This window comes from Hippichthys cyanospilos, chromosome 19 (assembly GCF_059441005.1).
Source record: "Hippichthys cyanospilos isolate Australia breed blue-spotted pipefish chromosome 19, RoL_Hcya_1.0, whole genome shotgun sequence".
Classification (NCBI taxonomy): domain Eukaryota; kingdom Metazoa; phylum Chordata; class Actinopteri; order Syngnathiformes; family Syngnathidae; genus Hippichthys; species Hippichthys cyanospilos.
Genome location: NC_142387.1, coordinates 12638833 through 12662819, shown reverse-complemented (window position 1 = coordinate 12662819; position 23987 = coordinate 12638833). Strand labels below are relative to the sequence as shown.

The 23987-nt window shown below is 41.1% G+C and overlaps 3 protein-coding genes across 5 annotated transcripts in view; 2 read left to right on the top strand and 1 right to left on the bottom strand.

The window, feature by feature from the left end:
• The window catches only part of tram1 (translocation associated membrane protein 1), a 49042-nt gene extending 37184 nt beyond the window's left edge, over nucleotides 1–11858 (top strand). Inside the window, exons 1-11 of one of the 2 annotated variants that reach the window (XM_088401910.1) lie at nucleotides 5678–5974; nucleotides 6937–7000; nucleotides 8074–8192; nucleotides 8270–8386; nucleotides 8467–8525; nucleotides 8613–8697; nucleotides 9639–9709; nucleotides 9951–10055; nucleotides 10225–10368; nucleotides 10443–10594; nucleotides 11170–11858. In XM_088401910.1, the coding sequence (XP_088258036.1) occupies nucleotides 5852–5974; nucleotides 6937–7000; nucleotides 8074–8192; nucleotides 8270–8386; nucleotides 8467–8525; nucleotides 8613–8697; nucleotides 9639–9709; nucleotides 9951–10055; nucleotides 10225–10368; nucleotides 10443–10594; nucleotides 11170–11240 (1110 nt within the window). In that variant the 5' untranslated portion in view covers nucleotides 5678–5851 and the 3' untranslated portion in view covers nucleotides 11241–11858. Of the gene's footprint in view, nucleotides 1–5677; nucleotides 5975–6936; nucleotides 7001–8073; nucleotides 8193–8269; nucleotides 8387–8466; nucleotides 8526–8612; nucleotides 8698–9638; nucleotides 9710–9950; nucleotides 10056–10224; nucleotides 10369–10442; nucleotides 10595–11169 lie in introns of those variants that run through there. The other variant, XM_088401911.1, reaches the window with a different exon arrangement.
• xkr9 (XK related 9) lies at nucleotides 1985–5532 on the bottom strand. The gene is made up of 3 exons (XM_088401909.1): nucleotides 4493–5532; nucleotides 3978–4192; nucleotides 1985–3274 (listed from the first exon to the last, which is right to left on the bottom strand). Exons 1-3 carry the CDS (start codon nucleotides 4807–4809, stop codon nucleotides 2643–2645), a joined length of 1164 nt encoding a protein of 387 aa, XP_088258035.1. The 5' UTR covers nucleotides 4810–5532; the 3' UTR covers nucleotides 1985–2642.
• A 1048-nt stretch (nucleotides 11859–12906) lies between the features above and the next one.
• ncoa2 (nuclear receptor coactivator 2) overlaps nucleotides 12907–23987 on the top strand; it is a 43704-nt gene continuing 32623 nt past the window's right edge. For both annotated transcript variants that reach the window (XM_088401895.1, XM_088401894.1), the window contains exon 1: nucleotides 12907–13074. The gene's annotated coding sequence lies outside the window, so the exon portion shown is untranslated. The remainder of the gene's footprint in view (nucleotides 13075–23987) is intronic.

Below are 23987 nucleotides of genomic sequence, written 5' to 3'. Positions count from 1 at the left end.
TCTCCAATCCGTCACTGCCCCGACTCATTTGTCAGTACGCAACGCGGCGTGATTAAAGAAACCTTAACGGTGCCGTTGCAAAGAAGCAAAAGAAAGAAAAAACAAAAAATCCGGGAACTCTCGGAGCTGAGCGCAGGTCGCTAATGCATCTAAGGTGCTGCTGCAGCGGTAGTGCATTACGGTAATTAAAGACATGCAACATTACTGGGCTTCATTAATCATGCCTTCAATGGACTTTGAAGCCTTAATGAAAAACGGGCCGCCACGCCGCGTTTATTGCGCCCGGACAAATTGCGGGGGGCACCGCACACGCCGGCAGACTCCGGAAAGTGATTGGCTGCTACAGGATGTCAGAGAATAAGATGCAACAGCTTCAGAAAAATAAACAAGGGGGTAAGGGAGGACTTTGGGGGAAAATGCAAATGCTTGAGAAGGAAGGCTAACGGTAATTTATGGCAGTGGTTCTCGAAAAATGTACCTACTGCTAACTCATTCGATGCCATGAAAAATGCACTTTTTCTTTTATAAGAAGATAGCAGTTGCTTCATGTTCCAGTCAATTTATTCTTGATTTGAAAAAAAAATGTTCGGTTCCTGTCAGTGACTGTCCATCCACACAAAAAATAACCAATTTTAACATATATAAATTTAGCAATAAGTTAATGTTCTTTCTAATTAATGTACTCTTAATTTGAAAAAAAATAGATTGTTCCTACTATAAGAATATAGCATTAAGTTGCTTCATGTTCCAGTTCGTTTATTCTTGATTTGAAAAAAATGTCCTGTTCCTGTCGGTGACTGTCCATCCATACAAAAATAACCAAAATAAAGGCATGCATTTTTGCAACATAATCATTATAAATTTAGCAGTAAGATAATATTGTTCTAATTAATGTACTCTTAATTTGAAAAGAAAAATAGATTTTTCCGATTATAAGAATATAGCATTAAGTTGCGTCATGTTCCAGTTAGTTTATTCTTGATTTGAAAAAAATGTCCTGTTCCCGTCAATGACTGTCCATCCACACAAAAAATAACCAAAATAAAGGCATGCATTTTTGCAACATAATCATTATAAATTTAGCAGTAAGTTAATTTTGTTCTCATTAATGTACTCTTAATTTGAAAAGAAAAATAGATTTTTCCTACTATAAGAATATAGCATTAAGTTGCTTCATGTTCCAGTTCGTTTATTCTTGATTTGAAAAAAATGTCCTGTTCCTGTCAGTGACTGTCCATCCACATAAAAAATAAACCTGCAAAAACTGTGTTTTTTAGCGGCTAAGAGTCGACTTCTAGGGGCGTGCATCATCTTGTTTAAAATCAAGAAAGGATCCGAGCCAAAACTGAGCGCACCGAGATGTTTTTTAATGTCTTTCTCATTTCAACCCCCCCAAGATCAGCTCCTTCCGAGGCCGCATTAGGGCAAGATGAGAGCCAGAGATTAGTGGCTATTACCATGCCAGAAATTACGCATTACCACTTTTACCCGCTCGCATTTTCGGGGTCATACTTCACTCCAGTGGCTCCATGTCAGGGGCGCTAAGTATTCAGGTGAGTCACTCAGGCAGGATTGTTCCAAAAAGACACCCCCACGCCCCCCGATAAAAGCACTTTTGGCAGGTTTATACACTCACATTTATTCTGGACAAAAGGGGTAAAACGAGGAGACGAGCCAGCGTTCAAAAGATGATGTCATCTTTTTTCTCCTTATATGAGCAAATTCTAGTGATGCCTCTTTAATTGCTATCTCAAAAAATAAAGGTTTCACCCTAAATTACGAAAATTACTGGACATGTTTGTCATGCAGAAAGAAAAGTTCAAATTGGCAGTCAAAAGCCTTTAACTAAATACCAATTACATTACTGCCATCTAGTGTTCAATGAGTGCATTGCCCTCATTTTCCCATTTTTAGTTCTGTAAACAAAAGTTCATAGGACACTTGCAAACAGGGTCGGATTAAATTAAAAAAAAAAAAGAAATCCTTATCATTCGTGATCATATATTTTATTGCACTTGACTGCTTATTTTACCACCATTAGCTTTGTCATTTTCTGCGTCGAAACAGCTTCCTGCATGGAACAGAGATAACAACTAATATAACGAGCAGAGACGTTTACATCGTTATACAATTCAATAAATACGGACTTTACATATATACAGTATATACTATCGGAGAGTAATTTATACATATGTGTATGTATTAGTATGGTGTGTGTGACGTGATGCGTTTTCACGAAATCAGGCATGACGTATTACATATATTTGAAAATTAAACTTGTCAGCCATCTTGGATTGTTTATCCTTCAAAGCAAGTTATCCACATATGTAGATTGTTTTCTGCAAAGCAGTTAACTACATTTGTGTGGAGTGTTTTCAGCAAAGCCCATCAGTCATCTTTGTGAAATGTTATCTTAGTGATTCATGCCCACCATCTTTGTGAGGAGTCATTTACAACAAACATGACTTCCGTCTCGGTGTGTCATGTTTCATTTAATGACGCTTTCCAGTCCACTTGCCTCAAATCACATATTTTGATGATTTTAAAGCTTTTTGCTGGAGTAGTGTATCCGCCAAATGTCAGCCATGTTTGCAGAAAGTCATGCTTCGGATAGCGTATCCGCCATCTTGAAAAAATGTCCACTAAAGCTGCAGGAAGTTACTCATCCTGTCCGTCGCGTCTGTGTCCTTTCCAATTCCGTCCACTTCATCAGCTTCGCGCTCCTTCGCACTCGGATGCAAATGGAGGTAGTACACCACCAGGAAGACGAGCCCCAGCACGGAGTTAAGGAAAATGATTCCGCTGATCACGAGGAAAAACGTCGCTATCTGCACTTCAGGCTTCAACAATGCCAGCAGTAGTGGCGACGTCATGTTTATAACCGAATAGAGAAAGTAATACACAGTCATGGACATCCTGGTGTCCTGTCCTTTGACGTTAAAAAAGGTGAATGCCAGGATGAAGCCGACCACGGCACGGTAGACCATCTCGTGCTTTCTGGTGGAGCAGAAGTTGGTGCGTAGAACGTGCGACCACATTGTCCCCAGCAGCCACAAAATGGCTACTAAAGCTAGGACGCAGTACGGGCTGAGGAACAGGAGGAGGCCGTAGCTGAGGATGTGGCTGCTAATAGTGCAGAGTTTATAAAGGAGGTAAACGGCGGTGGGTAAGCCGGAGGGCATCTGCTGAATGTGAGGGAGCGACCGCCGAAGACACCGGCGATAGTCCACCAGGGCCCAGGTGATGTTACAACAGGAGAAGACCATAGACAAATCTGGAAGGCAGCAGACGGAAGAGACATAAGTTTCGTGATTTTTTTTTCAGGTTCTGGGAGATTTGTATAGACCTGGATTTCAAAGTGTCAAGACCAAGGCAGAGGCGATGTGAAACAAAGTAAAGACCAAAATATAAACCGTGATCCAACCCAAAGGTGGAGCAGTATGCGATCGGCCGTCATGTTCCTGGGAAAGAAGGTAGCAGTAATTGCATGGACTGATAGTGTAAGGACTTTATCCTATATCCCCCACTATCACAAGTTGATGTTTACATCACTACCAATATGTCTCCCCTAAACCTTTAAGGCAGCAATTGGCTTTGTAACTAGGTCCAATCCTCATGAATAAAAGGTCAGGTCTTTGAATTAAGACCATATCAATCAGTAGCTCAGCCCTTAAAGTAGATGGATGCAATCCGAGACCAAGAACAAGATTCTAAGAACTTCTGATTGGTCAGGGGCTGATCCATACTCTGAATAGTCCAGACCAACACAAGATAGAGACTCTGTTTATCTGAGACATGAATAAAACTGAGACTTTGAAAAACTCTGTCCAGGTCAAGACTACGATTGTTGTCCTGATGTTGTAGTCATTAGAAAGACAAAAGCAGTGAATTCCAAGACGAGACCCCGCCCAAAAACAGGATCTTGAGATCTTCACCACTACAACATTAGGCAAGACGTGAGCATCTGCGAAACTTACATTGCACGACCGAGGCCTCGCCGTTTTCTTGCACGATGTAGATCTGCACTAGGAGTTGAGGGCAACTCTCCAAGAAGGCCTCGAAGAGTTTCAGCATGCTCAGGTCCGTGGCTTGACAAAACAGACGGTGGTGTTCTTCCTTCCTCTCGTCCTCGTCAAGGGAACCGGAAGACAGCCAGACCACTTTGAAGCCACTTTTGAGTAGTTGGTAGTACCTAAAAAAAATATGAGCTAGAATAAGGATTCCTGAGAAGAAACTTTTGAAAGTGTCCCTGAGCCTCAGTTGAACAACCGATCGATATCTTGTTTATAATATCACAATTTGAGATACATTGATCTGCTAGAACCTTCAAAAAAGTCTTTAAAGACAATGTTTTAAGTTTCCATGGTGAGAACGAGAAAAACGCGACCTCAATGTGGTTCTACCAGTTTTACACAATGCGCAGAATACCGGACGCTAAAATACCAACACTCCCTTTTGTTCTCACGTGCCAATGTTTTACCGCCGCCCTCACCTCAGGAAAATCCCGCCGCCGCACAGATGCAAGACCGCAAGTCTGTTTTTGGACATTCCCAATACGGTGGCTCTTCCCCGGGGGTTCATGAAAGCGTCTTGGAGGTCGTCCTCGTACCAGGCGTGACTGAAAATCTGAGTCGCCGTCAGACCGGTCACGACGAAGGAAAAAGTCAACGCCGAGCATACGTAATGTTCATCCAGGAGGTATTTTACGGACAGACCCACGTCTATCCAGATGTCCGCCACGTAAAGGAGAAGCCCGATAAGCGTTAGAAGCCATCGCAGTTTGCTGTACCGAATTTCTCTTTGGAGCATCTTGGAGTTGGTCCGCGAAACGCGTCAGAGCTGACAATTTTGCGTGGCCATCCCTCCGTCAAAAGTGGAAGTAACAACTACTCCGACCGGGAACTCGTGACAGGCGGTGACAATGGTTACGTAATACCATACCGCACGTGGAGCTCTATGACTGATTGACCGCGACTTGATGTCATCACTAGTGGCGGGAAGAAACAAAGTTCAAATGTACGACTTCTGTACTTTTCTTTTTATACCCTGCATCTGAAAAAAAAAAGATCTGTACTTTATACTATGTCCTTTCACAAAACTAAAGTACTTTCTACAAATCTTGAGAAATTGGCTTGTCAGGTGAAGAAAATGAAAAGTTGACAGGCGTGGGTGTTTGGAATCTACCAAATGAGCGGATCATTGTTTATCTGTTGCCATGGTGATGACTGATGTTTATGGGAGTGGCTTTTAACTGAAAGCACCTGATTACTGAAAAAGAACAAACCCCTGTTGAAGAAAAAAAAAGAAAAAGGCAAAATTTGTCTTACTGGCCGCAGTATGAAATACTGATTTAGTCATTCATATGTAATATGCATTTGATATTATTTGTCATGCATTTGTTTTTGCTTATGTTTACAAAACTTTACAGCCCAGGTGAGCCTTGCAAACTAGAATCTCTTCTCAGTTGCTTTAGAAAGTTTAAATGAATTAATTACAAGTTACCAGTGCATAAATTAGCCCTAAATTAAAGAGTATACGTTTGTTCGTTTTCATCTAATAGTCAATCTTTATGAACTAAAAAGCGTTCTTATTACACCGCAGTTCCACTCCGAGCCTGCAGGTGGCGACCTAATAGTGCAGCCGTTTCCGTTGTGGAGTCAAGCGCGGCGCCCTAAACTCTCCCTGGCGTGGACCCTCCCACTCCAGTACAAGAGTGACACGCCATTTAATCGCCGTCTGGCCTTACGATTCTCGGAATCAGAGCCGCCGAGCGCTTCTGCGTGAAAAAGAAACTCAAAAATTAAGATCGCTAGAAACCGCCGTCGAAGGAGAAACGCTGAATCGCGTCGATATGGGTATCCGGAAAAAGAGCAACAAGAGCCCGCCGGTGATGAGCCACGAATTCGTCATCCAGAACCATGCCGATATTGTGTCCTGCGTTGCTATGGTGTTCCTCCTCGGGCTCATGTTTGAGGTAAATGGCGATACACGTTTTCGATAAATAAGTATATCGAGGCTCACGGTGGAACTCCGGCGGTGCTCCGGCTCCTCTTTGGCCGCCCGCTAGCGACCGCATCACGGCTCTCGGTCGCCTTTCTTCGCGGTGCTACTTCCTTTTGTGAAGCAAAGTTTGACCCATTTACAAACCGGATATTCTTTCTTTAGCCGTTTAAATCGCTTAAAAGTAGACATTTTGTTAATTGTCTCAATTTTAATTTGGTTGTTGGACACTTTCTAGCTATTTCGAATCAACAGGCGCACTTTCGCATTAAAGCTCCCTGAACGCAACACGGTGGTGGGAAAATGATATATAAAAAATGAAATCGCACATTACGCTTTATTGTTATGCTATCGATCACTTCCGATTATCAATTTGGTAAAAACACGACCACTCGTTCGTCTGCGCGTGTAGTTGAATGTGTTACGTGGCATTCTGCAACGAGGGCTGCCGTCATTCACTCTAACGGAACGACCAACTGCAACTTTTTGTTCCACTCATCTTAACAGAATAATAACTGCAACCGGAATTTGTTTAAGTAGTTTTATTCTTCCTCTTATTTGTTCCTTCGGTTAAAAACGTCCTTTTATAAACAACTTTGACTTTTCCCACGCGGTTTATGGGCAGTGAATGCAGCGCCGTCGTAAAATGTAGTAATATACGCTTCGCAACTGCACTTTTTTTTGCCTTAAAATGCACTTTAAACATTGCACAATTCTTAATAACGGAAAAAATTAGGAAATGATAGTTAATTACGGGGTTGAGGTGGCATGTGAGCTGGTTCGTTTGTAAATGGTGTCACAGAATCCCATAGGACTTGAACGCAACATGCGATTCGCAGCAGGATGTTTTGAAATTACACGTCAAAAAACATGAAACAAATTATTATTATAGCCAGTATAGTTTTTTATTTTATTTTCTTGTATCCAAATTTGCAGGTCACGTCCAAGTTTGCTGTGTTGTTCATCACTGTCCAGTACAACGTGACCATCTCAACAAATGGTAAGGAATTCAAATTGAATACTCATTCAGACGCACCTTATTTTAATCTGAATGCATTTGTTGAATTTCTCGTAAATCTAGTGTACGTGCAGCTTGTATCAAGGCTAGCAAACATCTGTTCCAGTTTTTTTTTTTTTTTTTTCAATTAAAGATAGCGTTCTGGGTAGCGTGGAAGTTACATTCACATCTTATCTGTCAGGGTTGTAACTTATTTACAGATGCATTTAAATACACAGACAGAGTGTGGGATTTTTCTTAAATGATTTGCATAAGGTTTGTGGTTGTGTGATTACTACTTTATTCTTGTCAGGAAATGACTATTCTTTGTGTTGAAGTGTATACTCAGTTTTATTTGGAATATCTCAGGCTTATTCAAAACGTTGCTTAAGTCCACTATTATTTAAGTTATAATCGATTTTTTTTTCATTTTGATTTCTTACATTAGGACTCAACAAATTACGTTTTTTTTGGGCCTGTTTGGCAAATTCTAATTTTTATAATTATTCATTGTCCAAATTTTATTTAAAAAAAATATATATATATATATATATATATATATATATATATTTTTTTTTTTTTTTTGGGCCTGTTTGGCAAATTCTAATTTTTATAATTATTCATTGTCCAATTATTAAAATATATATATATATATATATATATATATATATATATATATATATATTCTATCCAGCCGCGATTTTAATTTTTCTCATGATGTGACGCTATCCCCTAAAAATCAATTTTTTTGTCTATTTTTTTCCCCTAATGATAAGAATTAAAACACAGCGGGCAGAGTGCAATTCTTCTGAACCAATGATCATTTTTCCAAAAGAGAGAAATAGAGAGGAGTAACTTGAAGGCCTACACTTGATCACGCAAGAGGTAGCAAGCAGATAAGGAGGAAGAGGAAGATGATGAGGAAGATTTTGAAGTTAGAAGGTATCTGAGGTGCGGTAAGTGACGTCAGGATCCCAGGCAGGCGAAACGTTTGCGACTCGTCGCCGAGGCTCCTTTCCTTTACCCGGGCGCCGCTTTCCGCGATGACGAACGTGCGTGTGTTTTTTCGGGGGGAGGCCCCGAGGAGACCACCGTCAACCACTTCCACCACGGCATCAAGGACCTGGCCACCGTTTTCTTCTACATGCTGGTGGCCATCATCATGCACGCCATTATCCAGGAGTACGTGCTGGACGTAAGTGGCGCGCGTGGTTCGACGCCGCCGCCGCCCCGCCGCATTGCTGTCTAATTGCCGGTTTGGACGCGGCGCAGAAAATCATTCGGAAGAAGCACTTCTCCAAAACCAAGCACAGCAAGTTCAACGAGTCCGGCCAGCTCAGCGCCTTCTACCTCTTCTCCTTCGGATGGGGCGCCAGCATCATCCTTTCTGTGAGGACCAATTTTTTTCCCGTTCATTTTTATTCACATGACTATTGAAATGTTTTGAACTCTGCGTTTTTATGTCGCAGGAGAACTTCCTGTACAATCCTAGTTTGCTATGGGAAGGCTACCCCCACATGCTAATGCCGTAAGTAGACAGACGGCTCACTAAATTCACATGGATTAAACATATTTGTGCCGTCGGGGTTATGAATATTAATATTCCGCCCGGCAGGCTGCAGATGAAGTTTTTCTACATCTGCCAGATGGGCTACTGGCTTCACACGCTCCCTGAACTCTACTTCCAGAAGACAAAGAAGGTAACCGCAAACCATAATAATAACAAGAAAGCAAACAAACAATCGAGATTACTAGAATGAAAAATAAACATGGCGTCAAAGTTCCCTTTTTACCGGGCTGGCGTTGAATGACTAATTCATTCTACCTGTCGCTAAACACCATCAGAATAACAAATGTTTTGATGTTTTTAATGAAGCTGTATAATCCCAAAATAACATTTATTTTTCATAGCGTTGACTTTTTTGTTGCATTATATCCTCATTGTGACATAAGGGTGTTAAAACATTATTTTTTTTCTTCATAAATAATTCACTTGCATTGATGGCTACACACATCAAGATTTCAATTTTGCCGGGCCAACAGTGGCCCAACGATATGTTGATGGCATATATCCAAGAATAAAAGTGTATTATGACTTAAATAGAGAACTTTTAACTCATACACTGCTATTCACAGCTATCGTCATCAGATACTTTTTTTTAACTGAACTGGCAGTTAATGAGTTAAAATGGATAATTAACTTAGTTTATGCTATTATATATATATGTATATAATACGTATATATGTGTGGGTCTGTATAATATACATCATATGTGTGTATATGTATGTATATATATATATGTATATATATGTGTGTGTGTGTATATATATATATATGTGTGTATATATGTGTATATGTGTGTGTGTTTGTATATATGTATATATATATATCTGTGTGTATATATATGTATATGTATATGTGTACATACATACATGCATACACATATATATGTATGTATGTGTGTGTATATATATATATATATATATATATTTGAGTTATATGTTTGAGTTTGTTAACGATGGTGGCGCGGCGTTGGGACCCCCCGCCGTTACTTCCCGTCACGCTTCCTGGACGGAGGGAGGCCCCATTGTTTCCAGCATAAATATTTTCCCGTCTATTTTGTGTGTGCGCCACTTCCAGGAGGACATTCCTCGCCAGCTGGTGTACATTTCACTCTACCTGGTCCACATCGCTGCCGCTTACATCCTCAAGTAAGACATATTAAGACTGTTATTATTATGACACTTTATTAGCATTAGCATTTGTTTCCTCAATGGATTTAGTCTGCTGTTCAAATGCTAAGGTTAAATCAAAGTTTTTTCATTGTTAAAAACAATTGAGGCTGTGCTTATGATTATGATCATGGTATACAACAGGGTTGAAAAATGATCCATAAAGTGAAGTTTTTCTCGCAGTTGGCTTTTCCTCACGGTAATCTTCATGGTTTTGCAGTCTGAACCGACTGGGTCTGGTCCTGCTGGTGCTGCACTATTTTGTGGAGCTCCTCTTCCACGTTTCCCGCCTTGTCTATTTCAGTAACGAAAACCGACAGCTGGGGTAAGAGCACAAACCGTTCGAATGTTAGTGTGTAGTTTGTTTTTTCACAATTTTTTTTTCATATTACTCATTTTTGGTCATGGATTTGAGGCCTTTCTCTAAGCAATTAATTAGATTTGTTTTTTAACGATCTTCTCATGTCAAATTGTAAGCGTCCCGCGGTTTTCAGCTTCAGGATTTGGGCCGTCCTGTTCGTCCTCGGGCGTCTCCTCACGTTATCCCTGTCCATCCTCACGGTGGGCTTCAGCCTCGCCAACGCGGAAAATCAAGGCTTCGATTTGGCCGCCGGAAACTTCAACGTTCTCTTCATCAGGTGAGCGTCACGGCGACGCGGCCTTTTGTCCGTCTTGTGTGTTTTCTCAAGCGCTTTTGTTGGTTTTGTCTCAGGATCAGCGTGCTGGCCGGCGTGTGTCTCACGCAGGCGTTCATGATGTGGAAATTTATCAACTTCCAGCTGCGCCGCTGGAGAGAGCATAAATTAGTCCAAACCCACAAAAAGAAACCGGGGCCCTCTAAGAGTAAAGCAAAGAAAGATAAAGGTGAATCTTTTTTTTTTTTTACTTTGAATTTTATAAATCACATAGATTATAGTCCAAAAAATAGATTTTTTTTTTTTTTAAAGCTTTTAATGAGGACTAGAAAAGGCCAGTCCCCCAACACTATCACTTGTTCGCCAAAATGCAACTTTTTTTTTTTAACCCTTGTGGTATTATGTTACAAATGATGATAATCCTTTAGTTTTTTGTTTGTTTTTTGTGATATAAAAGAATCAATGCAGATAAAAACACGATTCTGACATTTCTATGTGATTGCAGCTGGATGTGCGAGATTTTGTGTATAAAAATAATCATTGTCCAAATTTTGGACCATATAAAACCGTTACTAATACAATTTTTGAGATGCATTTGAATAGGATTTGTGACATTGATTTTCCTGCGATTTTTGCAACATTCCGTTGACCGGCACTCAAAATATGTCCGCAAACAGAAAATTCTTTGTTGACTTGTTTCACCTCTAGACAGTAGGTGGCGGTAGAGCCCAGTTAGCAATCCTTTTTTTATGAATAATAAAACTTCTCTAACCATACTATTTTTTTTTTTTTTTTTTTTTCAAGCCAACGGCGTCAACGGCGTCAACGCTCACGCCGCAGACTCGCCGAGATCCCGGAAAGACAAGTCGTCTTAAGAGACGCTCCCTCAAAGCCCTTCCCTCTGGCCCCTAAAGAAGCGTCCCCCGCGGACATTGAATGGATTTATGCATCGTCGGAAAGGCCGTTCCGCTGTGACATTCTTGAGAAAGAACCGACAAATCGTGGAATAAACTATTAAACAAAAAAAAAAGAGAGAAAAACATATTTAAGAAGTGCCTATTGATACAGATCGTTTTGTACAGGGTGTGTCATTTTTAAAATTGTGTGTTTTGAGGCCCTCAAAAAGTCTGTTTCATTTCACCCCAGCCCACAGTCTTGGATATTTGAGTTTTTGTGTCTTACCCTAACCAGCCGTAGGTTTTTATTTCCGTTTTTGTAGCCACAAAAACACAAATGGCCGACAACGATGAAACATGCAGGTAGATGTACATCTGTTTGTTTGTTTGTTTTTAAATGCACCAAAACACCCGATGAGGACCGTATGTGGACTCCCAGTTAAGACAGGAAAGCGTTATTCGTGATGCTGGGGGGGAGAGGGAAATGTGCGTTTTGCTGCGTTTCTACTATTGCTTAGGAGAGGAGCGATTTCTTGTAAAATTGTCGACAGTTTTTTTCCTGTTTTTGATTGTGCCAAATAAACCAGCTTGACTGTTGTCTACCGTTTTTATGTATATACACATATATATTTTTAATGCCACGTAAAAACATGCATCTCCTGGCTTGATTAGGAGCATCGGGTCATCTTAGCAAAAGGTGACGTTTTTTAAGTTCAGAATTTTACAAATTAATTGTCAAATGACAATGTTGATTCGGTATTTTAGGTTTATTTTAAATAATATGCATTGGTGCTTTGAGAATGATCATAATACTAATGTTTTACTTTACATTTTTTTTGCTTGAAATTCTATTTTGCCACCTTTTCGCAATAGCATACAGACGATTGAATATTGTACAGTTGTTTGTTGAGCTGCAGTAATGCCGTTATTAGCCGTTTATCATTTGTAGTCATGTTAATTATGTGGTCACTTGTTGACGGTGTTGCACATTTTTAACCCAAAATAAAATTCAATTTTCTTCAATAGATGGTTCACGACTTGATTTAATCAGAGAGCTTCCCCGGTTTTTCAAATTGTGCTTAATTTTGCGGGAATGTTTGAGGCTTATTTCGAATTGATGACATGTGACAAATAGGTCATAGTTTTTAGATTTTATGGGAATTGCTGAACATGATTTTGATCACTTTGAGGTCACGATAAAAGGTCATGTTTAAGCACGTTCCTATTATAGTCACTTGAGGGCGGTGTTGCGCAATTTTACACATCAAATATTTTTTTTACATATTATTGATAGAAAAATTAACTCCAAGTGCTAGTTACGCCATTAAAATATTTATTAAAAAAAACACTGAAACTAATGTATAACATTTTCTTGTCTGACACTGACATTTTAACGAATGTGCTTTTGAACATGCCATTTTTAAAACGCACTTTCGACACACGTTTTTATTATTAGTATTATTATTATTAACATTATTATTACAAGTACTCAATGTATCGAAAAAACAACACGCATTTTTTTTTAATACGAAGGGAGAGGGGGGTCGCTGGTGGACCGTGCGCCACCGTACGAAGTAGTAGCCCCGTGATGCGCTTCGGTGTGGGGGAGGATGAGGAGGAGTGAAAAAAAAAAAGCTAGCCTAGCTACCAGTCAGATAAACACTCAGCGGTGGCTTGCGGACTCGCAGCACTAACATGGCGGCACAGTTAGCCAACGCTAACGTCGTTCCACCGCCGCCTTCGCGAAGGTCAGCTCAGCCGGTGACGCGCGGAATCTAACTCCAAAGAGGACGGACAACTTGAGCATTAATACGTAAGTGGGCATTTTCGTGTTTTTTTTTTTTTTTCCCGTCGACGAGCTCCGGTACCAGTAAGACCCAGCAACACACCACCGCTACCTCCCCCCTCCTCCTCCACCACCAATGCCGCCACTAGCTCGTCAATCTCGGTCGCTCGAGCGCTACGTAGCCGGGCTCATTTTTTTAGTTTAGCTTGTTAGCTTGTTTGGTGTCAATAATGGGTTTTCATTTGCCCTGCAAACTCAATTATAACGCGACGAGAGGGGGAGTTTGCAAGCGTTTTATGGACATGTTTGTCAATGGCGTGTTTATAAAAGCAACCTTCGCTCATGCACAATGTGGATCTTAGGGCAAATCTACTTATTATTGGGTTTTGTGTGTGTGTTTTTTGTTTGTTTGTTTTTTTTTGCTGAGTGTGTGAGCCAGTACGAGACCAAGTTGGGTCAGTGCGAACGTACTTAGCATGCTAACGAGCTCAATGGCCTGCCTGTTGGAAATGTGCTTTTCCCCTATATTTTTTGCGACTATCCATGTGCAGAACTTGATGAAATCCCAGCCGAATTTTGCCAGGGGGACCGAACCGCCGAGTAGGATCGCGTTATCGAGTTTGGTTCGAGTTACAGCAAGTGATCGTGAGGTATTTGCGTAAAAGTGAGGTGAAATGTCATGGGGCTCTTGCAAATGTTTAAAACTGAGAATAAGTGATATCTTTGCTCAATGTCATGAATATTTTAACTCTAAACGTACCAACTCGTACATCCCAAAACATTTTGATTTCATTGTACACTCCTGAATATATATTTTTTTATTAATAGATGATTTGTATACATGCGAAGACCATGTAACTTCCACTCACAACCCGAGCTAAACCTAGCCCATCGCCACAACTTTTGTTGAGTCCATCTCAGTCGAGGTCTTTTTACACGATGTTTGTTTCAGAAAGAGCAGAAAAATGCGGATAGTAAACAGCTGACAATGCAGCGGATTACTGTATTTTCGAGGGCCTCCCGCTTGACTGGTTCCAGACCATATGCACAGTTGTCTTTTGCAGTGAGTTGTCAATGGCGCTAATGCAGGCAGAATGCATCCCACGGAACCGGTTAAGCGGTTTCCCCGTGCCCACCTGACGGCATGCCGGGCCTCCTGTCACATCACTGGCACGGGTCCTTGACGTGACATGTTGCACAGCTGCCGGCATGTAAAGGAGTCGCGGCCTTCTGTCACACTACTGGAAGTCAAAAAAGACGGACTGAGATGCGACGTATAAATTGCGGACGGGGGTGCTGGTAAAGTACGGATTTAGGAATGTTCATACTGGAATTGTTGTCTTCTAGAGACAATCCAGGCTACTGTTTGAGAAAATGTTTTGCTAGGTTAATTTAAGGTAAAATGTATGTTATATCCAGTAAGTAGTCAGTGCCCTTTGCCCTGTGATTAGAAGGTTTTGTTGCGTCACCTGACTGATATTGTAATCATGTGACCCTTGTTCTCCAGAGCAAGCTAACATTTTTTGTCGTTGCTGGAGCCCAATCAGAAACTTGCACGGGGTTATTTTCATTTACAGGCAAACTAAACATAAAGAAAAGGTTGTTGTTTTGTTTTGTTTTTTTGCGTGTAAAAGAACCACCTCAGTTTTGACCTTAGCCCAATCAGGTTGACGTTAATTATCATTTTTTAAAAGATGGCGTGCTTTTGTCTGCTAGCAAGATGTGAATATAGCGATCTTAGCCAAGACTGCTACATTGCTAGCATGACTTGTGCATGATCGAGTGTTGCAAAACACAAAGTGATTGTTGATATGTTTTGTTGGGTATAACAGACAATGAGTGACAATTTTTACATCTAAAATCATATTAATTAGAGATTAGTGAGTATCGATAACAAGTATATGTATTGGGCAGATATCGGGCCTTATTTCATGGTATCGGTCGTCCCGATTGTAGCCGATGCTAGCATCGGCTGTTCGTCTCAATTTTTTTTCAGTGACATACCCCTTGTGAAATATCTTTTCAGCCTAGTACCCCTTAAATAGTGCAAATATTTTTTGAGTAAAAAATAAAATTAAATAAGGCGTAAAACATGCCATCAGTGTCAGTTTAATTAAGTTTTAGATCCTTTCAAAATTCATGAGTATTTGTCCACACAAAAAGAAAAAATCAACCTAAAGTGTCCTCTTTTGGATCATAGAAGAAATCTGTTATATTAAAAAAAAACTATAAATAAATATCATAAATAATTAAAAAAAATACACATACAAAATGATTGAATTATTAATATTTGTCCCTCCAAAATAATCAACATAAAATGTCTGAACTGCTCTCAAAAAAAGAAATAATTCTAAACAAACATTTATCCACAGAAAAATATTCAACATAAATTTTCCTGTTTTGGGATTACAGTAGAGATCTCATCACAAAAATAAATCATTAACTTAATTATTAACAAATATTTGTCCGCAAAAAAATTCAACATAACAATTCCATAATTATTTTTAAAAGATTTTGCATGTTTGTTTGTTTTATTTAAAATCTCAATTACCTCCTGAAGTTCAAGGACAAGAAATCTCAAAATAGAAGAATAGAAGTTTTTTACTCAATGAAATTTGAAGGAATGCTATACAGGAAAAGGTCGGCCTTTAAAATAACCTCTCATTGTTTTTATTAAAAGACTCAAATCAAGACTCATCAAACTGTCTATCGTTGATTGACTCAAAATTTGACTATATAGACTCGTTTAAAATATTTTACACAAGTCATGCATGCTGTTTCAACATGTTTGACAAAAAGTTGAACGTCTCACTGCTGAACACAAACAGTGCAGCAACTCATGTAGACATCCTGCGATATGATTGGCCGATGCCAATTTTTTTTAAACTCTGAACTAAACGATTTACTTGCGTAGTTTTACAGTTGCAACACGTCCGAAGCTACATAAATGAGACGGAAGCACAAGTAATTTCGAGTAATGGTTATTAGGCGGTAAACAAACGGCGGTAGCCACGAGGCTTACTGCGTTAGCTTATCTGTCCATCAGTCCTTGTGTAAGGTCCGCAGTGTTTTCTCAACAGGATGCCTCCCTCCTTCTTCCCTCCCTCCCTCCCTCCCTCCCTCCCGCTGGTATCAGCTCGGGCACCTCACCCTGCTGTCTCTGCGTTGGCGTTGCCATGGAAACAGCCGTGTGACAGGTCCTGGGTGGGTGTGAGGGATGAGCCGCGGGGGTAACGGCCAGGCATACAGTAGGGGCGGGCGGGGGCGGGGGGGGGAATGGGAGATGGGACGGCGTGACGAAAAAGGAGGAGCGAGTCTGGTTTCCCCCTCTGCGCTCCGAGGCGTTCCGTCATGCCGTTGTTTGAACTGACCTGGAATCAGTCACGCCGCCCGTCCGCCGATGGGAGTGGGTGTCGTCGGTTGCTAAGGAGGGCGAGATGCATCGTCAGAACAAACCGTGCGCGGAGGCCCGCCGCATCCGAAGGTCCGAACAGGCCCGGGAATCCAACCCGCGGAAATTGAGGGATTAAGCAAACGCTTTATACATATCCGTATTTCTATTTTATCCTCTTAAATGGCATTAAAAGCCATTAGCATGGACGTTAGCGTTAGCCCGCTTCTGACAACAATTTGACAAACAGCGCTGCCTTAAAGGGACGGTGTGTAAGATTTAGATTTTTCCATTAAAAAGGAATAATAAATGATTGTAAATTTCAAAAATGAATGTGATTTTAATGACCAACGGTATGTTTTAAATATAATCATAGCTCTAGTTATCATTAAATGATATTACATGGAGGGTGGCACTTCTCTGGAGGCGGCCATGTTGAATTGCAGCACCTCCTGCTGCCTGCAATGAAAAAACGCTCTAAATCTTACACACTATCCCTTTAAAGCATGAAACTAGATTTGCTGGAACCCTTTCTGTATCTCACATAGGCCATTAGCATGGATGTTAGCTTTAACCCGCTTCTGACAACAACTTGACAAACAGCGCTGCCTTAAAGGGACGGTGTGTAAGATTTAGATTCTTCCATTAAAAAGGAATAATAAATGAGTGTAAATTTCAAAAATTAATATGATTATAATGACCAACGGTATGTTTTAAATGTAATCATAGTTAGAGTTATCATTAAATGAAATTACATGGGGGGTGGCACTTCTCCGGAGGCGGCCGTTTTTAAATGCAGCACCTCCTGCTGCCTGCAATGAAAAAAACGCCCTAAATCTTACACACTATCCCTTTAAAGCATTAAAGCATGAAACTAGATTTGCTGGAACCCTTTGGGTATCTCGCATAGGCCCTCAAGTGCTTTTCACGTACCCTCGGAGTTACTCGTACCCCCATTTGAGATTCACCGCTCTAATTGGGAGTGTGAAAGGGGCTTGTATAGGTCCTAGCACAACACACAGATTGTAGGCCCTCTTTCACGTGTGAAAAATCCAGAAAATTTTCACAAGCTGTGTGAAAGGGGCGCCGATAATCAACAAAATAGCATCAAAGCCATTCAAAGTAGCTGTTACTGTACAACAGGATTTTTTTTTTTTGGGGGGGGGGGGGGGTGTTAGTTGTAGTTGTGATGATCATTGTGTTTGTGCTAGTGGGTGCTAGCATGCGCTTGGCACAGGGAGGAATCTTTGGCACCAGGCGGGGAGGGCAAGCCAGCAAAAAAAAAAAAAAAAAAAGCCTTCTGTTGGGCCAGTCCGGCGGACTTGGCCTGGTCCAAAATAAAACCTGGCGGAATAAACAACGGCAGGGCCCACCGAGCTAGCAAGTATGCGCTGCAAGGCTCCCCCCCCCCCCCCCCCCCCCCCCCCCCCCCCGCTCTCGTCACGAAGCCGCCGGAATGTGAAGCGTCACTATCGGCTGTGTTTGGTTTGTGTGCACTTTTTTTTTTTTTTTTTTTTTAAGGATTAAACTGACCGGTGCTCTGCTGACTCAGCCGTGTGACTACGCCGACCCGCGCCGTCGCCATCTTGACGTTTTTTATGATTTTTTTTCCCCCTCGCCACTGCAGGGGGTCCGCTGAACTCAAAGCATGTTCACGGTGTCCTTTCTTCATACTCACTAATGAGATATAGCTCCATGTGAATATGATCCATAAATCAACACGCCGTCTGCTCATGTCCTATTCCGGACTTGATGAAAAATGTACTCTGCGAAGCAATAACGTCGCCGCCATTTTTATTTGCACATCCGAACTTGTCAAGTACTTCTGAAGGGTATTAAAACTTGTTTAAAAATATTGTGGAAAAATTGGGGACTGGGAAATCGAAATCACGATTAATAAACAATCATATCCTTTTTGGATTTTTTTTTTTTTGCTCGTAGCGATTGGAAAATGACGCCTCGTGAAGCAGTTGCGATTGTGTTTTACTCCTCTAGATGGTGCTCTTGTGTTGCGGATAGAAGTTAATGCAATATGGATCAGACACAACGCAATTTAGAAACGTAGTTATGGGAAAACAATTCAAACGCAACACAATTTATTTACTTTCGCGAGCGCAATTGAAAGGAGAGGGTTTTCCCAAATCAACTGCAGTGCTTGTTCCTGCCAGCAGAGGTCACTAGCTGTCACAGAAGCTTCCCAGAAGGACCAATTTTCCAATCAAATGGCCCACAAAAGTGTGATTTGCGAATGACTAAAAACGCGCATACATTATTCTTAAGATTGAAAACCGATGAGCTATTAAAAGCTTCAGTTTGCGTTCAATTCGACCATTTTTTCTGCTTCGCCGCCATCTTAATTTACATATCCAGATCCACCAACGCTAAAGGTCAGATCCGCGAATCCAAAGTCGTGTCGTACTCACGCGATTGGTGAAACACGCATACGTCTTTTTGACAGCGATCGTACGCCAAAGTGCAATAGAAATGTATCAAATTGCCACCGCCGCTACTGGAGGAACAAAAAAACTTTCCGGGGTGCTTCACGAGGCGACATTTCCAAAGCATCAAAGCTCACCTTTTAAAGTAACTTTGAAGAACAAGAAATTAAAGGAGGAAAAAAATGATAATGATAACGATTGTAGAATTACTTTTTCAAGTCAAATTTTGAAGATTGGTTTGAGTATTCAGAACAGTTCTTTTTGGAACGGTTGTGAAATTGTAAAAATCAAAAGTCGGAGATATCACTCGCCGCTTGGTATCGGCAGGCGTTGAAAGCGAATGCTCGTATCGGTTTCTGCTCGAACAATAAAACTGCATTTAAAAAAAAAAAAAAATACAGTAATTTCTGCACCGTACAGCGCATCCTAATAATAGATCTCAATTATTGTTTCCATACTAAACCCCTGGCGCATTATATTAACTCATTCAATGCCAGCTGCGTACTTTCACGTTTTTTTTATTTTATTTTAAGTGTGGAGACATCCAATCAAAGATAGTTAACTCATTCAATGTCTGTGCCTGCGATTGAATATAGTGTAAAAATCCATCCCTGGCATTGAATGAGTTAAAAGACGCTTGCGTAATAGTTCAGCGCTCCCATCATACGTACTGTACGTAATACGTAATGTTCTCTGATTGGTTTATCGCCGCCAATGTACATGGCGTACGCATGACGTCATATTTTCCCATTGGTTCACCGCCGCCTGCGTACATAATGTACGGGCTTGGTGGTAATCTTTGATTGGTTTATCGCTGCCAGCAAATGAATGTATTCCATCCCCGTGTCAGCGGGAAATTATTTGTTAGTCAAGCGTCATTTTACATTTTACAGGGCGCATCGTCGATATTTGAGGTAATGAAAGGCTTTTATTTGCACCTTACGACACAGAAAATACCGTATTTAAGTGGTTGGAATTGTGCATAAAGCTAGCTGTGCTAATTGTGCATAAAGCTAACAGTAGGTAAAGCGTCAATACAAACGCGTTGAACATAAAAATGAAAGACTACCGTTGAGGATAGGTTATTTCCCGAACTGCAAAAAAATGTTAGCAAAAGGTGAACTAGTGTTAGTCACGGAGTCGATCTGACCTGTTTGTTCCGCCATTGGATTTCCTAGAGTTAAATGGCAAGAGAGAGAGAGTTTTTCTAAATGTATTTATTATTTTTGGGAAGCCCCCTTCCCTCCACTGTCTGGTCCAATTACACGTTCCTGCGTGAGATCCTTATCAGCCAATGTCGGTTGTTTTCAAGTCCCGCCCCGCGACGTCGTCCCCGCCACGTTCCGGCGTAACGACACCACCTCTGCACCTCCGGACAAATATTTCACAATCCCACTCTTGAGGATCTCCGGCTTTGGAGTTAATAAAGTCGGTGACGTAGTTGTGTCAGCTGATGCCCCCCCCCCCACGCCGCCACTGTACAGCCTCGGGCCTCAAGTGGGACTCATTCCATGCAAACTGTGACAGGCATTAAATGGCGCACTCTGCAGTTAAGGTGCCGACCGGTCACGAGGCCAACATCTACTTCCTGTTTCTCTATCTTTTCTTGACCATTGGAAGTAAAGATTGTTATTTGACCAGCACTGCCGAGAACAAAGATCAGAACACGGTATTACTCCAGGCTTTAGCTGTAGAATCCATTTCACAGTTCTGCTACTGGTCGGTAAATCATTGAATGGATTGGTTCGTGGATACGCGAGAGAAATGCTGAGTGAATTTGAACCCGGCGCGGCTTTGAGGTCTGCAGACTTGGGTCGGCGAGTTCAAAAGAAAAAGTTCAGAGCAAACACGGCGACAGGGCACTCGCTGTTATGTTGCGCGCCTTTCGCGTAATCTTTTGATTGACGTCTTTAAGTGTTTTAAATGAGCCGGTTTAAAACAATTGTCGTATTTTATTTCCCGTTCTATGAGGCGCACCCGCCATTTTCTCAAAAGCCGAGAGTGCGCCTAATAATTCGATGCGCCTTACTCATTGTGAGTTTTCGTTTTGGATGGATGAAAAAATAATTGCCATGTAAATTCTTCAATTTGTACTTATGCATTTCAGTTATAAATGTTTTGCAAGTAAAGTTTTTGTAAAACCCGAATTGAACTTTTGATATGAAATATATGCTCCCACTTTTGAAGCAATTTACATGAGACTAAAAACACAGGTTTTAGTGAAAAAAAAGCAATCCCCAAACAGTTTTTTAAAGCTTTTGTTGTAATTTAATGAAAAAATGTAAATGTAATATTTAATAGAATCATAATTACATTCTTTTAAACTTGTTTCATCTTAGCATTGATGGAAACAGTCTTTTAATGTAATCAAGAGGTCTTTTTTCACATTCTTCAGATAGTAAATTTCACAAATCATCTTTTATTCTTTAATAAAGTTTGACAGAGTTATCTGATCATTTTGTTGACATTTCCATTAGCGCAGCTCCATCTAGCAGATGCATAACGTAGCCCCAGCCACTACCGTAGCTTCTATTCTATGCGTCTTATAATGCAGTGCGCCTTATATATGAAAACAATTTTAAAATTGAGGGTGTGCCTTATAGAGCGAGAATTGCAGTACACATCTAGTGTTAGCAATAGTTGGCTTTTTTTTTTTTTTTTTTGCAGTGTTTAGAATCAGCTGGTTTGTACAAAAGTGATCAGTAAGAACAGCAACCTTGTCCAGATGGCAGCAGCAAAGTAGGCAACATGCACTCATTTTCATGTATAATATAGAATGTGGGAAATCTGAAGCACACTTAATTTAACCTGCAACATATACCAAAAATATGAAGAGTGTAGAAAGATGAGAATTCTGTTTTTGCATTGTTGCCTAACTGTCGGTAACATATACACAGGAACAAAGAAAATACCATAATTTGACCCCAAAATGAAGGATGCGTGATACACCGTTGCGTTTTATATTATTTTATTCTCGCCTGCTTGACAAGAAGTTGCAGAGCGCGCAAGTAAATCCGAAGACTTCCGCATTCTTTTTTTTTGAGGCGTTGCTAAGCGTTTGACTCCCATCTTTTTGCGCCGTTTGACAAAAAGAAGCAGCGAGCGAAGATGCTACGCTAGCTCTCATCAAAAGGATTCCGTTGGACTTGGCTTGATAGCGCTCGCAACTGGCGTCGACTGTCGCTGAGGTCACCGCCGAAGCAGTTGCCATCGGAGCAACAGATGTGCCGGCACCTGGCACGAGTCGGCGTCTCCATCAGAGGCGGCCGTTGAAATGCGCTGGCGTGGCGTCAACGCGTTTATAAATACCTTCCAGTGAGCGCATCTGAGCGCCGGCTTTTATCAAGAATGCGCCTCTGAGTGTCAGGGCCCCCGGGAGACAAAGTTCGGTTGAAATTCAAAGCTGAAAGACTTGTTTGTCGAGCTTTTGCCCCCCCTCCGTGTTTACACATGCAGATAACAGCGTGGTAGGCACAGTTACTCTCTGAACCGCCATTATTTTATTTATTTGTTTGAATTTTATTGTCGCGGTGAAACAAAGCAAAAGAATCATAAACAAATTTTGGAGTTTATACAGCGGGCTTATTGTTGTTGCTATTGTCTTGTGCATTTAGGTGATGGATCTTGAATTTCTATGCGGTTGTTTTAGGTGTCCTCTCCACTTCAATTAAAGACAACACAAAATTTTAAGGACATTAAATTTGCAGTGGCATAAATTATTTTACTCTTTTGAGCTGACTCGATCTGTTTTCTGTGTAAAAACAGGCTGCGGTGGTTGTCATTTTTTTGGGAAAAAAAAAAATGCGATGTAATAGCAAAGCGTACACTGGTTAATGTAGTCATAAAAAGAATAGAAGTGCAACAACGAATCGATTACCATATGAATGATTATTTCTGATTTTGGAACCAGAATTTAAAAGTGTTCAGAATTTGCCCCGCCGTATAAAACTTGATTTCACTTTGCATTAAGCAATAGTGATCCAATTGAGAAAATTCAGCTTGAAATAGCTATGTCGTCATACTTGATTTCACTAAAGTTGCAATAGTGATCAAATCGGGGAGAGATTTGCTCAGAAAAAAAGCCCGGTGAGAATGCCTTGACTTGCGCCGCTTTTAGATTGGTTTCACTCGTGACCAAAACGGGAAGAGGTTTTGAAGGAGGAGTAATGTTGGTCAAATTTATTTCACTACTCTAAATTCTAAATTTATTTCACCGCAACTATTGCCCTTTTGTTTTACGTGCTGAACAGGAAGCAACCACTGATTGATCAGTTCCAGTCATTGATGGAGAATATTTGGCCCCGCCCCCCCGGGCAGGCATCTTTGCAGCGTTTCCTTCTTTCAAATTTAATCTTCTCTCAATTGCCGTTCAATTGTGGATCTGAATCAAAGCTTTAGCGTGACTCATCCGGAGCAATTAGATCAGGTGTTTTCATTCTGATTGAATCGGAGGCCATCAGCGGCTCATTCGGAAGGCGCTGCATTGGCGTTTAGCCCCGCCGTGACCCAGCTTTTTGCCGTATGATCCCCCCGCCCCCACTTTTGTCCCGCCTGAACCCGATTAGCTCGCTCATTAGCATCGTTATCCCAAGCTGGGTGTCAAAAGCCTCGACGTGGACGTACGCCTGGCAGCCAGATGTGCTTGGAGTCATTCTCAGACCTAACATTGTTTAAAACAAAACATTGTTCTTATCTTTTTTTTTTTTTTTTATGCCCACCTGCTTTTTCAAAATCCTTCTGGAATCTCGTCCTCAGCGTTTCCACCGCTGTTATAACTGATCCAACCTCTCAAGGGGGAAAATCGCAATGGTGATTTACAGCTTTTTTCTTTTTTTCCACACCCCCTCTTTGTCCTGTCACTCGATCCGCCGATCGGGCACGAGCATGTGACGGCCTTAGAGCTCAGAGCAAATTCCTCCGCAGGATGAGAACTTTAGCGCCTGGCAGGAAAGGGAAAAGAGGAAGGTAGAGAAAAAGCAGAATTACGCGAGAGGCGTCACTTGATTAGTTGGCACAATTAATGGTATCCAAAAGCCCTGCAGAGCTCTCATATCGGTCGCGAGTTGTATTTTCTAATTATCTAAAGGGGAACATGACTTCTCCATGTGTCT

Excerpts from the sequence above, each read along its gene's own strand:
- xkr9 (XM_088401909.1), bottom strand. The coding sequence starts at position 4,809 with ATGCTCCAAAGAGAAATTCGGTACAGCAAACTGCGATGGCTTCTAACG. Across the intron at positions 4,193-4,492 it reads GGCGGCGGGATTTTCCTGAG|GTACTACCAACTACTCAAAA; the intron begins GTGAGGGCGGCG and ends TATTTTTTTTAG. Across the intron at positions 3,275-3,977 it reads CGAGGCCTCGGTCGTGCAAT|ATTTGTCTATGGTCTTCTCC; the intron begins GTAAGTTTCGCA and ends GCTGCCTTCCAG.